Here is a 15,641-nt window from a genome sequence, read left to right as displayed (position 1 = left end):
ATAGCCTCTTGGGAGTTTCTTTTCTTTTCTAATTTGTCATTCATGGTTGTTGTTCAGTTTAGAAGCCTTGTTATGTGAGTTTAATATGGCATTTCAAATAATGTATATAACTTTCATCATCGAAGCTTCCATTCTTTCTTTTTTGTTGGTGCATTAATTGATTTGTATGTGTTCAAGATCACAAGATGGCAAGATCACAACTCTAATACCAATTGTAATGTCCCCTTCTAGGACAACTAATTATTTTGCTTTTTGTTCGTATTATTCTTATAATATCTCTCACTCACCCCTTTTCATTATTTGATATCCTATATATATGTGTATCTCCAAGATTCATGCCCTTTCATTATTAATATTAATTATATTAATAATAAGATAATTATATTATGTATTATTATATTGAATATGATTATATATTATATTAATTATATACATCATATTCCTTGTAATTAATAATACTATTTTAAGAAGTAATTAAGATGTAAGTGTCAATAGTTGATTTATGTGCATAATATTAATTATTTATATTCAATAATATAGTATTTTAATATCTAATATATATTAAGAATATATATTGTATATACATATAGTTATATGATAATATTTATGATAATTTATATTTTCAATTTATATACATTATTAATCATTTTAATAATATATAATACTTATTTATTATTAAATTATATATCAAAATGGGGGTATCACAAATTCTAGTTGTTGTAGCAATTTCACTATACTTAACATTATATAAATTATAATTTCAAATATTAACTAACTAGAATAGTTTTAATGTCCATGAATGTAATTGATTTACCATACATGATATTAAAAACTTCTAACATGGGAAAAATATATGTGCTACATATTAAACATTAAAATAAAAATAATTAAAAGCTTACTTTTGTAAATCTAAAAAATTCATCATATTATATAAATGAATTTATTTCAATGTGCGAGTCAAAATATAGGAGAGTAGTCAAAATTATAATTTTGTTATGGTTATATAATATATTATTCAATTTAATCTAACATATGTCAACTCATACATTTTTGAAGTTAATCTATTCTTGAAGTAAGAAGAATTAAATATAATTTTAAAAAAATAATATATATGATATATATAAAAATATTATTAGATATTATATTTAATATCAATAAAATTAATTTTTAGATGAATATTATGATTATATTTTATTTAATTTGTTTTTATCATTTTTGTAATAGTGAGTGAGTAAAATGATACTTTAAAATGCAATCATATATAGTAAAAGAAGATTGTACTTAATAAACTAGAAGTGCATTAGACAGATATCTATGTAGGTGAAAAGATGACAATGAATTTAACAAGGGTTATGGTATGGTGTATAAATATTATTTTAAATATTCTATCATAAGCAATACTCAGAAATTTCCTACTTAGAGGGTTACTTCAAAGCTCATGCATTATTTTAAAACAATCAAGAAAAATCAACACCAATATAGATGTAGCATATTGATTGAAATATAATCATGTATATAACATAACTAAAAGTTATATACATTTTAATGGGTCCCAACATAAGTTACAAAGTAAAGTATTTTGTCACAAAAAAATTACTAGCTTATAACTACTATAGAAATCTTTATATACGTACCAATTAAATGGCAATCTTTGAATGTTACAATATCTACCTAGATGTTGGAAATGATGAATGAGAGGGAAACATGTCTAGAGATAGAGATGAAGATGGAGTCGGACAGAAATAATAAAACAAAAGAAATACATTTTAAAAAAAAAAAAATTTGTGTGTGTGTGTGTGTGAGAAAGAGAGAGAGAGAGCCCAATATATAACGAGAGGGGGGATAGGAAGTGAAGAGAGAGAGGGAGAGAGATTGTGAGTCTTTGAGTGCAATAGAATTGTCAAAAGAGACATTGGTAGATAGATATAAATAGATATTGACAACAAGGAAAGGGAGAGAAGTGCATATAAGAGATATTAGAAATAAGAAAAATGGAGAAATTTAAAAAGATAAAGTGGTCATAAAGTATGAGAGATAGATAGATTCTTTATTATTGTATGTCCAAAAAAATCCAAAACAAATTTACTTTCCCCTAGTCCACGTACCCATGGCACACATAGTTGCAATTGCTATGTATTAGAATATAACATAACATGTAAACATCAATCCCATAGATCATCGAATAAATCACGTAATCTTGATAGCAACATGTATTGAGATTATTATAATCTGACGTGTGGAGGCCGGGAAAGGAAAAGTGGAGGAATTATTTTGGCCCCTGCCCTTGCCGGGAAAAGCGAACATTGGAAAAGGAAAACACGAAGACAGGGTGATTATTCATTGAAGACACAGTTCTGACGTGGATTCAAGAGATGCTCAACTTTAGCTTTATGAAACAAAACATCCCACAACATATTCTAGACTTCTGAGAGGTGACCTGGATAATCTGCTATCCGTATCCCATCTTTCCATTTCTCAATGTTAAAAGACGGTGCAAGGAAAAGCATTTGATCTGCGTAGAAGGAATGCTAATTGAGATATTAAAAAAGAAGAGAATTACGATTATCAGACGTAATCATACAATTAGACAAGGTGGGATTGGGCCCTTTGTGGCTGAACCCATCTGCCCTGGGCGTTTCTGACCATGCCCTTGTTGTGGTCTTGTCTCCAGAAGGGCGGGATATGGAAATAGTCTTGTAAGAAATCAGCTGCCTTGTTCACAAGAGCAGGATCCCTTCCACTCGCCAGGTAAAACCTCTCTTCTTGCCCGTGATATCCATCCAACAGATGCAGATGCGCCTCCAAATTGTGATAGCACGAAGGATCGCTGGTGGGTCGGAGGAAGGGGGATTTGGTGTGATCCAGCTGCAGCTCCACTCCCACATGTGAGTAGCTCCACGGCAGCCTGTCGATCCATTCTCTCACTAATTTAAAATGCTCGTTGAACAGAATTCCGGGAACCTTCGGAACCCCGTCGTGGGCGTTCACAACTCGCAGGATTTTGACACCCACCTGCTCCATGCGCTCCTTGAATGCTGAGTTCCCCACGCGCGGGCCTGCGAAGGAGAAGACGGTGATGGGGATCTTCTCATTCTCCTTGTTCTCAATATGGTTGACAATTCCCATCTCTGCAATGTCATACGCGCTCAACATTGCAAGCGCGCTCCCCAGGCTGTGGCCCGTGATTGTTATGCTCAGCTTTTCTCCCCTGTACTTTTCGACCAGTCTTCTGATCTCCGCGTGTATTTGCTCCTGCGCGCTCGATTTCGCGAACCGGCAGTTCTTCTCGCGGGCAGTGTATAAGTTGAGAAAGCCCGACTCCACCTTGACGCGGGGATCGGGGTGATCGGAATGGAAGCCCGCGGGTTTGAGGAAATCCATGAGATCCGCCAGCCATTCCAGACGAGTCACGGTGCCTCTCCATGCGATGACGATGTCGCGCCGCCCGAGTCTCTTTATTTCCTCCTCGTCCTCCGCCACGGCGACGAAGCCCATCCAATTTGCGTGGTTGCTCCACAATTTCTCCCCCGCCCTCGACTTTTTGAAGAAGTTGGGGAGATTGATGTTAGAGGTTGCGTAGAGATACTTTGTGATGTCGTAGCCGGTGTGGGAGAGGCCGAGGTCATGGAGCATGGTCCGGCAGTTGTACTTGCAGCTCCCGCAGTATTTGGAGTATGGGTCGAAGTCGAAGGCGTCGTAGCAGGCCTGTGCGAGGTCTCCGTATTTGATAAGCTCGCTGCGGAGGAGATGGTCCATCGGCTCCAGCAGCCCCTCCCAGTTATTCGAACCCTGCACCTCCTTCCACACCTCGCTCAGCTTCCTTGCCGCACTCTTTCTCTTCGTGGTTGCCTCCTTCGGATGGGGGGAGGGATAGTAATCGCTTGGGATACAGCCTCTCTTTTCCTTGTGTTCCTTTTCCACCGCAGTGGTCAACACTTGCGTTGCACTCGGGGCTGTTAACGCTCTCTGTTTTAGATGGTTGTTGCGCTTGCTTCTCGTGCTCATGCAAGGCACCTCCGGCACCGTGCTTGTGATGTACTGAGTGTGGCTCACAATTCGAAGGTTTGTACTCCTCAAACTCATCATCTTTTCCAGCGGTTTTGCAACAATAATGAGATTCAGTGGGAGGAAGGAAGGGATTCAGTGTGAGGAAGGAAGGGGAAGAGAAGCGATTTAGAAAGTGGAAGAAGGCAGCCCAGTGCCCACACCGGAGTGGAGAGGATGAATGCGCATTTGTAAGGCTCCGTTCAGGATTAAAATATATAAATATTCTAAATCCGCGTGCAAAGTTTTTACCAGTCGTTTCCTTCTACTCTTGACCAAGCGAGAATTCAATTAAAGGTCGAAGAGTTGACTGGAGAGCTCGCTCAACTCCTCCGTCATAAAGTAACATAAAACGCCGATCGATTCGCTCATCTTAGTAGTCTGAAAGGAACATCCTTTTCTACCAAAATATTTACTTCTAAAGTAGTTTGGAAAATTTCAGAAATCCGCATTTGTTTAGATAGTCTAGATTCTTCCGGGCCCTCCCACCCAACCATGTTAAATAATAAATTTATTAAAATTAAAAATTTGTAAAAGTAAAGAATATAATTTAAAGTTCAATTCCTAGTCATAGAAGTTATCACCCATCATTAACAATTGTTCCTTCCTTCTTAGAAACATAGGATTATTGATTCTAAATAGATCTCGGTAGAGTTAGCAAAGCAAACTCAAAGGACTCAAAAAAAGGGCCTAACCTCTCCAATATGGCAATGAGGATTGATTATTGTCCACCTTATAATTGGAACTCTAAAGAACTATCTTGCAAGTGGTAGTTGAAGTGTGAACTCTCCAACAACTTTGTCAATGGCAATATCAAAGTTCCACACAACTATGTCTCTTGTTAGTTCTTGTCTTATTTATTTAAGGCAGTGAACTAATGTTCCCCGTGGCTTGTGTGCATTTAATTTTTTGTACTTTATAAATTTGAAACCATAAAGTTAGAGGTTGTTTTATTTTATAAATATTTTATGTGACCCAATTTTAATTTTTTGATTGGTCTTCAGCAATTTTTTCAAGGTTAAAGTGTTTGGAAAAATAAAATAAAAATAATCAACCACCAGGAACAAAAGGATTCTAGAAGCCTCTTGAGAAAAGTCACTTGTTCTTCTTGGAATACTCTAGATGACACCTATCTCTGATGTTTTCATTTGCTAACATACTCAGAAGCCTTCTACGTTGGTTTGGGTAACAACTACAGTAAGAAGATATACACTTTAAACCTCCGACAAGCCTTTCATCAGTCGGACATCTCCCTTCCCATAATCTATGTCTTCTATAAGAAATGTTACATTACATTCACTTGAAGTAACCCACAATTGTTGTTGCCAAATATCTAAATAACTGCTAAAATGGTATGGTTAAAAGAGAAAATTAGCCGCATATTGGTGGACCTGGATTTCATAACAAAGTTTGAATTTGAAAGACCAAGTAGAAAATGCAATGCTCTCATTCAACAACTTCCCCTGCTTTATATTGGAAATGCATAAAAAAAAACATTGTGTTGTGAAGATAGTGTCCAAAAGTGCCAAGGTGTCATTGAAAACAAAGGGAAAGGCCGAATGGTTGTGTTCTCACTATAAATATGATTCCATTGGGAACATATGTTAAGCATATGATTCCATTGTTCTCAATATTAATATGTATTTTCTGACATCTGGAGTATTATCACAAATGATTTAACATAGTTGAGTAATACTAACCATGGGATTTAGATGAGTGAGTCCTGAAATGAACAAGATTACAAAATATCTATAGATTTAATGAAAAATTGACGACTGTATTTATTTGCACAAGCCAAGGTACAATAAATCTTATGCTACAACCACTACTTTTAACATTGGGTAGATTTTATGTTAGCTTCCATATAAACACTGGACATATTTTATGTTAGCTTAACCATTCCCTAATTTGGTGATATTTGTAACAAGTCTTCACTACACTTCAGACAATGATTTTTTTTAGTTGTTCACTACTTTATGAGATAATTTGATTAGAAAAATGGTCAGTTGTTTTCATGTTGAGATAATTTGATCAGAAAAATGATTAGTTGTTTTCATGCAAGAACACAACCATTTGGAATGCATGTAAGTGTATGTTTTCATGACAAGATGTAGGTTGTAGAGTTATAGAAATAATATTCAACTTGATGGAGAAAACTCATTCTAGAGTGTTTTAGATTTTATTTTTTAAATGACGACTTGATAAATGAATGTTGAAACTTTGCACATGAAGGAAAAATATAATAGGCATCAAAATCGAAAAATAATCAATAAATTATTCAAATTTTGACATAATGGACAAGTATCATTTCTAAATGTGATGATTGTATAGCATCTTTTCTTCTTATTGTCTTCTATTTTTTTTTTAACAATTCAAACTAGGCACAATAGTCACCTTCTTTATCAGCCTTGCACAAGGCAAGGATTGTTGCTCTACAAGAGCTCTTTTTCTAACAATGCAATTTATTATAGATCATTAAAGGTGTCACTCCATGCAAGGATAACTTTAAGAAACTCCCCTCTAAAAAAAGATATAATATAAGTGAATCTTTGATTTTCCTGGAAAAATAATAATTTCTATTAATGAATCTCTTAACATTTTTAAAATAATATAATCTTATTGATGATTATTTTTGAAACACTTTTTTTTTTTTGGTAGAAATATTGGGAATCTCAAACAACAAAAATAAATTAATTAATCACCATGGAAAATACTTCTATTTAAGAAAATATAATTTGTATAGAGAATTATTGTGCTTAATATGGAAGTGTTTGATAGGTTTTATGAATAGAATCTATAATATTTAGTTTCTGATTGAAAAGGGGTAGGAAAAGGGTCTTGAACCCATGTAACAACATTACAACTTAAACTTCATTGCTCTAATCAATACAGCCAAACAGTAGAAAAGAACAACTCAAGCCCAAACAACTTGAGTCATACCAGTACAAAATTAATCAAGAACCATCATAAGTTCGAAGAGCAAGTAATTGTATCATCCAAAAGAACATTACTCAAACTACTCTAACTACTCAAGCACAAAAAAATCTTCCTACCCCAACACGACTGGGGATCAACAAAATACATATCAATTTTAAGGTTGTATCTTGAAATCACAAGCAAGATCACAACAACCAAACCTAAGTAGGAAAACCACATAAGCACTAATAAAGAGACAAAAAGAAAAGACAAAAAAATCAAATATGAGAGGAGCCACTAGGTTTTCTTAACATTTTCCTAGTCTTCAACTAGGAACTTGAGGTATTCTATCAAGTTAGTGGCATGTCCTAAATGCTCTTCACCTCCTCACATTTGTTGTCCTTAAGTAGACTAGCTTTCTTGAGTTTTTTTTTTTCTAGTGATGGTGTCAAACATGGCCTTCCTTGCCATTCCTTTTTGAACCCTACAAATTGAAGAAATAGTCACTCTAAGCTTGATACCTATTATATCACTCGCAAAATTCTTGTTCAGGATGGTGACTTTTTCGTGAATCTCCATGATCTTGGTTGTGAAGTCCTCCACATTGTCAATCCTATTCTGCACAAAGGACAGAGAATTCACCATTTATTTACTTTCATCATCCATTGACATCTTAGGCATCATGAACTCCTTATGAATTTCTAGGTTGCCCTTGATACCAGCCTCTTGAGAGTCGTGTTCGTCATCTTTTGTCTCCTCAACATATTCTTCTTCAAAGTCCTCATCTTTTGTAGTGTTATTCCTCATCTTTCTTAGGGTTTCCTCCACTTTAGTCTCATATATCACATCTTCATTTTGATTATCCTGAGTATTCTAATTTCTTACTTCTATGTGGGACTCTTAGAAAGCTATGAGTTGACATGTGGGGTTCCTGAACAAGTAACTTTCTTTGAGACTGCATTATTTAAATTTTGTGTCTATGACTATAGGAAAATCCTGAAAAAATTAAGTAAAATATGCATAGGTACTTGTAATGGGCCAATACAATCTATGCACATACTTTAGTTTTGTAGACAATGTAATAGATTGATGCAAAAAGTTAAATAAGGCCAAGACTATTCTAATTATTTTGATGTGCTAATATCTATAAGGCTATTCTCTTTTCATACCTAGCTCATCTTAATTGGGGATTCATTCAATAAATGAAGCTTCTCTTATAAAAATTGAAGCTAGATAAAATTGCATGCCCTAAACAATCAAGTTCCCATGAAAACAATAGTCACAGATAGGTCATATAGGATCGTCCAAAAGAAGTACGAGAAACACAAATCTAGATTCTAAGTTGCTTATGATATATACCATTTTGTATGTAATTGTAGTTTAATTTAGTTTGGATTAGCTCATTTTTGTCATGTTGAATTTGTAAAGAAAAGAATGGGAAACAAGTTAGAATATATAAAAGTAAAAAATTTATGTAAAAAGTAGTGAAAGAAACTTAGGATGATATTCAAAAAGTAGGGGGAAAATGTCAGATGTTTACAATTATATTTGCAATTATATATGATGTTTAAAGGGTGTTACCCTTAAGAGATCTCTAGAAGGTTACTTAAAAAACATTTTGTTCTATGTCTACATATATTTTTGTGTTAACTACAATCATTTAGAAAAAAATGTTGTGCACCAAAACCAACCAACATAGCTTGAAAACCCAAATAACAAAAACCAAAGTAGAATGAAATGGTAATAGTGCTCATTATTACTATTATTGATCAGGGAAAGAACAATGATTTGTGCACTTTGCTGCACAAATTTATTGCTTCCAAATTGAAATTAAAAATGACTAACAATCTCTATACTTCTATTTCATAATTTTATTGTGCACGACCACTGCGATACATGTGCAATTTTAAACACCCTGCTCTACCAATATGCAAAATGTAGAAACATAAAAACAAATATTTGTAAAATAGAAAAGTAAATTTATGGATTGTTTACATGCAAAAATGTGATACATGTCAAGAAAATATGTTGTTAGAAAGTGATAAATGCAATAAAATCTATAAACACTTCCACCTTCCACCTCGTGATTCTACCCAGCTTAACTCATCTAGTAAATTTTTATATTGATTTTCAAGTTTTCCTACAACCATGTCTTCTAAAACCGAGGCCATTTTTGTACACTCTCCATTTAACATCCACTCCAAGGCAACATACAAGCAAAAAATCAAATTGTAATGCCAAGTGTAAACTATGCTATAGAAGCTGTCAAGCCACAAAACCTCGTCTTGCATTTCGGAGACCCTTATCCTCTGTAAATGCATTGTCAAGACTCTCAAGGATCTTGTATGGCGTGCATACTGACCTCATATGGCATGCATTCTCTTGCTTAGCATATTGCATATATTCCTTGACAAACTATTGTTGCTAATCTCACATTATTAAATTAAAGGAAAAATTATTCATAGGTTTTAAGCTTAAAAAACATGCACTTTCTCAATTTAAACATTCTACGAAAAAATCTAGATTGTAATTGGTTGCAAGAAATAAAGTTCAATTATTAACATAGCACCTTGGGATATGGTTTTCTGCATAACTTTTAGATATCTACGCCTTTTTTGTACTCAAGAAACTTCAAATCTCTGGTAAAGTTGTTAATTCAGACCAATGGTAAGCACTTTCAATGAGGTTTAGCTTAAGTTGTGCATCTAAAAAGAATGCAGATACTGAATGCACTACCAATCATGAATAAACAGAACAAATGGACACCATGCACCAATCAGCAATACCAAAAACTCACCAAATTTTCTTCCGTTAATATTCAAACATGTTTGAATAGTCCTTTAAAGTGAATATATGTAAGAGAAAAAAAAAAACTTATAATTAATTAATGAAAATAATTTTAATTTGTAGTTAATAAAAAGACATCTGCAATAGTATATTAAGATCAAATGAGTTTATGTAAGAGAAAAAAAAAACTTATAATTAATTAATGAAAATAATTGTAATCAGTAGTTAATAAAAAGACCTCTGCAATAGTATATTAGGATTGACTACCTCAATATTGTGGCATAATTGTAATTCCGAAAAAGCATTGAGTAAGAACACTGGTTTGAAAGGGAGTTCTTGAAATGTGAGGCTTGTTAGCCTCTTTCATAGACTCGTCACAAAGGTTAGGCGAGGACTACGTCTAATTAAATTGCGTGCTCGCCTTTGTCACTCGCGAGTCGCATTTGGTTAAGAAGACCCGACAAGCTTTGTCATTGCAACGAGAGAAAATGAGATGCGTCTAGTGATGATGGTTGCCTTCTTTGCCATCGTTGGGTCCCTTCATGGCGTCACCCAATCCATGCGACAATTGCCTCGAAACTCCCAGGCAATTTTTAAAAAAAGTTATCTTCTTAAAAAAAGAGGAAATTGGATGTCTGACCATTCTTTCTACGGTTTTACGAGGTACGGAAGGCGAATGGAAGCTTCAACTAACGTTCTGGGATTTTCCAAAACAAGGAAACTTTGGCAACCTTATTATTAGAATTAGAAAAAGCTAATCCTTCTGATGACGCTGGAACATTTAAAACGTGCCGGTGGAATCTGCACAAAGTAAACGCTGGTGTGGAATTTGCACAAATCATACGAGCTCCGAGGTATGTATTCGTATTTAGGGAGGACAAGGAACTTACAATTGTGTCCCGTTTGACCACTCTTCTTCAATTTACATGTAGAAAGAGACAATCGGGGCTTTCATAGACTCGCCTCTAATTATCTTTTTCAGTTCTCACGCGGTCATTGACTGACTGAAACGGAGTCCGGTAAAAAAGGTTACCCGCGGATATGGACTCTTTATTTTGCTTCATGCAACGGAGACTTATAAATCCGCGTTCCTCCTCAACACTTGTTAAGTGTGCGCTTCCTTGTTCTCCCATCTTCATTGCTTCTCTCTTCTGTGATTCTCTGCACTGCGCTGCCTCGACTCCTTCCTTCCTCACACTAAATCTCATTAGTGTTGCGAAACCGCTGAAAAAGATGATGAGTTTGAGGAGTACAAACCTTGGACTTGTGAGCAACACTCACAGCACAAGCATGGTGCCGGAGGTGCAGCCATGCCTGGGTACGAGAAGCAAGTGCAACAACCAGCTTAAACAGAGACACAGAGAGAGAGCATTAACAGCCTCAACTGCAACGCAAGTGTCGACCACGGTGGAAAAGGAATACAAGGAAAAGAGCGGCCGTATCCCTAACGATTTATATCCCTCCTCCCATCCCAAGAAGGCAACCACGAAGAGAAAGAGCGCGGCAAGGAAGCTGAGCGAGGTGTGGAGGGAGGTGCAGGGTTCGAATAACTGGGAGGGGCTGCTGGAGCCGATGGACCATCTCCTCCGCAGCGAGCTCATCAAATACGGAGACCTCGCCCAGGCCTGCTACGACGCCTTTGACTTCGACCCATACTCCAAATACTGCGGGAGCTGCAAGTACAACCGCAGGACCATGCTCCATGACCTCGGCCTCTCCCACACTGGCTACGACATCACAAAGTATCTCTACGCAACCTCCAACGTCAATCTCCCCAACTTCTTCAAGAAGTCGCGGGCGGGGGAGAAATTGTGGAGCAACCACGCAAACTGGATGGGCTTCGTGGCCGTGGCGGAGGACGAGGAGGAAATAAAGCGACTCGGGCGGCGAGACATTGTCATCGCGTGGAGAGGCACCGTGACTCGTCTGGAATGGTTGGCGGATCTCATGGATTTCCTCAAACCCGCGGGTTTCCATTCCGATCACCCCGATCCCCGCGTCAAGATGGAGTCGGGCTTTCTCGACTTATACACCGCCCGCGAGAAGAACTGCCGGTTCGCGAAATCGAGCGCGCAGGAGCAAATACACGCGGAGATCAGAAGACTGGTCGAAAAGTACAGGGGAGAAAAGCTGAGCATAACAATCACGGGCCACAGCCTGGGGAGCGCGCTTGCAATGTTGAGCGCGTATGACATTGCAGAGATGGGAATTATCAACCATATTGAGAACAGGGAGAATGAGAAGATCCCCATCACCGTCTTCTCCTTCGCAGGCCCGCGCGTGGGGAACTCGGCATTCAAGGAGCGCATGGAGCATCTGGGTGTTAAAATCCTGCGAGTTGTGAACGCCCACGACGGGGTTCCAAAGGTTCCCGGAATTCTGTTCAACGAGCATTTTCAATTAGTGAGAGAATGGATCGACAAGCTGCCGTGGAGCTACTCACATGTGGGAGAGGAGCTGCAGCTGGATCACACCAAATCCCCCTTCCTCCGACCCACCAGCGATCCTTCGTGCTTTCACAATTTGGAGGCGCATCTGCATCTGTTGGATGGATATCACGGGCAAGAAGAGAGGTTTTACCTGGCGAGTGGAAGGGACCCCGCTCTTGTGAACAAGGCAGCTGATTTCTTACAAGACCATCTCCATATCCCGCCCTTCTGGAAACAAGACCACAACAAGGGCATGGTCAGAAACGCCCAGGGCAGATGGGTTCAGCCCCAAAGGGCCCAATCCCACCTTGTCTAATTGTATGATTAAGTCTGATAATTATATTTCAATACTTTTTGATATCCCCGGAATTTAAACGGTTAATTAGCATCCCTCTACTCAGACCAAATGCTTTTCCTTGCACGGCCTTTTAAGAAACTCAAAAAATTTCCCCAAACATGAGATCCGATATAATACAGTACTACATGATGATGATACTGCGCAATACTAGCCATATGAGATCAATAGGCAAATTAGCAACTTATTTTAGTCAAAATTGCTGTCACCAATGTACATGATTAGAATATCTGTCTTTTTCAAAAATGGACATTTGAAAATGATATTTTCGTATATAATTTCTTCTTACAAAATGATGGTATTTTTATTGATTTATTTAAGATGAAAAATATATTGTAAAATATATTAAATTATTTGATTTATTCTTTATTATTAAGATTTTTTATCAAATTATTAAATTTTTAGAAAGCTTTTAAACTTTAAAAAAAAAAAATTGATACATAAAACTATAGTATTATTATTTGATATATGTTTAACTAATCTTTATATATTTCAAATGTATTTTAAGATATATGTTTTTTAATCTGTTTGAAATTCATATTATTTAATTTTATTTAAGAATTATTTTATTTATATGAAAATAAACTTGGAAGAAAATATATTTAAATTAAAAAATTTGAAGAAAATATAATTAGATCTATTATTTAAGAATTATTTTAATTTTAATTATAATATAACTTTCTAATTTTATAATATTCATATTTAAGTTACTATTTTATTTATGAAATATATTGAATATAATCATATTATAATAGATTTAAAATATATCGAACTTTATGTTTGATCTTATGTTTGTTAAATCTAAAATATGCAAGTGATTATGCATTTTCACTTTGAAAATTGTGGATCTAAACCTGTAACTAAACTTCTAACTATGAATTCATGATCATAATTGAAATCCTAGAAAAAGCTATTTTTTTGAAGACTCTACAAAGCCATTGACAAGGTGGTGAATTTTTGGACACTTAATGGGAAGATGGGCATGTTTCCAAGACACAGTAGCCAAGTGAATCTAACTTCTTCAAAAATATTTCAGCAAGTAGTTTCCAAGTGTTTTATGCCAAAATTTGAATCCCCTAGAAGCCGCATTCCCCTTTACCTCACGTGGTAAAAATATAGACCAGTGAAGGCATTTGGTGGTAAGAGATTATTGAAAATACACAAAGAATAGAGCTTGGGAAAATAATATGAATGAGTGCCTAATAGACCAAAAGGGTAAAGGTTGAGAAGAGAATCTCTTAGTGAACAAGATCTAGTTGTAATGATGGATATCCCTTTCGAGAATGCTTGAGATAATTGGTTAGTAGAGGGTGTGACAAATAAGGAGGAGATCGATAACATTGGAACATAGTAGAAAGGAGATAAATATGATGTAGGAGCATCTTGGGTTCTTTGGAAATCTTGCATCAACCAGAAAATATTTCCTATTATTTGTTCTTGTATGTTGCTCGCTCTTGTTGCCCATGTGTTTTATTTCCAAGTAGCTAGTTTCTTAATGTGAACCTATCATGGATCATTGGCCCATGTTCATGGAATTTAATTTCATCATGTGTGTGAGTTATCCTTTCTCTTTGCTCATGGCGTGTTCTTTCCTAACAGCTTGAGTAACATGCGATTTTGGCTTTTATTCAATAACAAAGCTTTTTGTGGCCTTGGAGATCTCTTCTTGGATTATGTGTAGACCTATCTTTGTCCCTATGGATGTTATTTTCCTTAATTGCAAGGTCTGTGATTTCTCCTTTGGGTCAAGACCTATAATTTTTTAATAAATTACCTAATAGGATGACTTGTAGTCTTGTTGGTTATATAATTTGAGATCTAGGATTAGAATAAAAACAAGAATGAAGTTGGATAGAAGGACGATAATACAAATTTGGCTCTATAAGACCAAGATTCTAAGATCACAGATTGTAAATTAAATGGTTATGTTTGCAACTAGGTAGGCCTTGTGCCTACACTATTACATTTGGGTCCATTTATTTATGACAGTTCGTCGCATTAGGTGATAAAGAAATCTCAAACGCTCGACTAAATGAGTCATCATTAAACGGTTGCCAAACTTTGCGAAAGACTCAAAATTCATCACAATAACAATGTCAAATGTTGTTGATACATCAAAGTGAATTAAGTCATGAAAGAAACTTCATCATTTCCATTATTGTCAGAGGTAGGACGTTATGTCGTCGATAGTTAGATAATAATCAGTTGCATTTACCAATGAGGACATTGTCAATTGTATGGAATCCTCGTCATATATTATGTCAAAATTCTTTAGTTTGACATCGCAAATCTGATGATATGCAGATAGTATAATTATGTTAGGGAAAAGATTTATTAGTTAACGAGTTCTATTTTGGTATTGATATATTATTCTTCTGCCATAAACTATTTTTATAGTGACTTAAAAATTACACAAATATTCTAAAATAATGCACATATGATTAAATGTTGATTGTTCATTATATGCAAGTCGCATATATCAAGCTTAATGTCATAGTATTGGAATGAAAAACAACTTAAAGACATGTACGCAAGAGATTGATGTGATTTTACCAATCTCTTAAATAAATGTCTTCAAGTTTTTTTTCTCATTCCAATAATAGGGCCTTAAGCTTGATTTTTGCCAGTTGCACAATCAACACTCCTCATATAACTATTTGGCATTATTTTAGAATATTTGTGCAATTTTTAAGTCATTTTTAAATTAAAAAATAGTCTGTGGTGAGAGAATATTATACCACTACCAATGTGAGAATCATTAACTAGCAAATCTTTTGCCTGACACAATCTTACTATGCAGAGGTCGTCAGACTTCAAACAAAGAGCATTGGTGTAATCTACAAGTTCAAAGAATATAGAATAATAAGAAATATGAAAGCACATTATGTATTTATTAGCATTTTTATCATAGAAAAGGAGGTCCTTGTTAATTATTGTAAGAATTTGGCTTAGGCCAGAATTCACCCAAGAACTAAAGAACTCAACACAAGCACACAGTAGACCAAAATAGATAGAGTATGATCAGAATGATGATATTCATTCAATATGTCAGCTTGAGAGTACACTAGGAGTGCCTGTATATAAAGGCCTCAGGAGAGCTTCTAGAATGC

At 35.5% G+C, this 15,641-nt stretch overlaps 1 protein-coding gene and 1 pseudogene across 3 annotated transcripts; one reads left to right on the top strand and one right to left on the bottom strand.

Annotated features, from left to right (window-relative positions):
* Positions 1–2,183: 2,183 nt before the first annotated feature.
* LOC149532695 (phospholipase A1-Igamma1, chloroplastic-like) lies at positions 2,184–4,291 on the bottom strand. 2 transcript variants are annotated; one of them, XM_089805512.1, is made up of 2 exons: positions 3,850–4,291; positions 2,184–3,705 (listed from the first exon to the last, which is right to left on the bottom strand). In XM_089805512.1, the coding sequence occupies exons 1-2, from the start codon at positions 4,084–4,086 to the stop codon at positions 2,584–2,586; spliced, it is 1,359 nt and encodes a 452-aa protein (XP_089661638.1). In that variant the 5' UTR covers positions 4,087–4,291; the 3' UTR covers positions 2,184–2,583. The 2 variants fall into 2 exon arrangements, with proteins under 2 accessions (XP_089661638.1, XP_089661637.1); XM_089805511.1 differs by having other exon boundaries at positions 2,184–4,283.
* A 6,517-nt stretch (positions 4,292–10,808) lies between these two features.
* LOC149532694 (phospholipase A1-Igamma1, chloroplastic pseudogene) lies at positions 10,809–12,536 on the top strand (annotated as a pseudogene). Its single transcript, XR_016357346.1, has one exon. The product of XR_016357346.1 is annotated as a phospholipase A1-Igamma1, chloroplastic pseudogene (transcript).
* Positions 12,537–15,641: the final 3,105 nt, after the last annotated feature.

The sequence above is a fragment of the Cupressus sempervirens genome, chromosome 10 (assembly GCF_028749045.1).
Source record: "Cupressus sempervirens isolate cs-2001-9-10 chromosome 10, ASM2874904v1, whole genome shotgun sequence".
NCBI lineage: Eukaryota > Viridiplantae > Streptophyta > Pinopsida > Cupressales > Cupressaceae > Cupressus > Cupressus sempervirens.
Note: the sequence above shows the minus strand (reverse complement) of the source record. Positions and strands in the feature narration are given on the sequence as shown.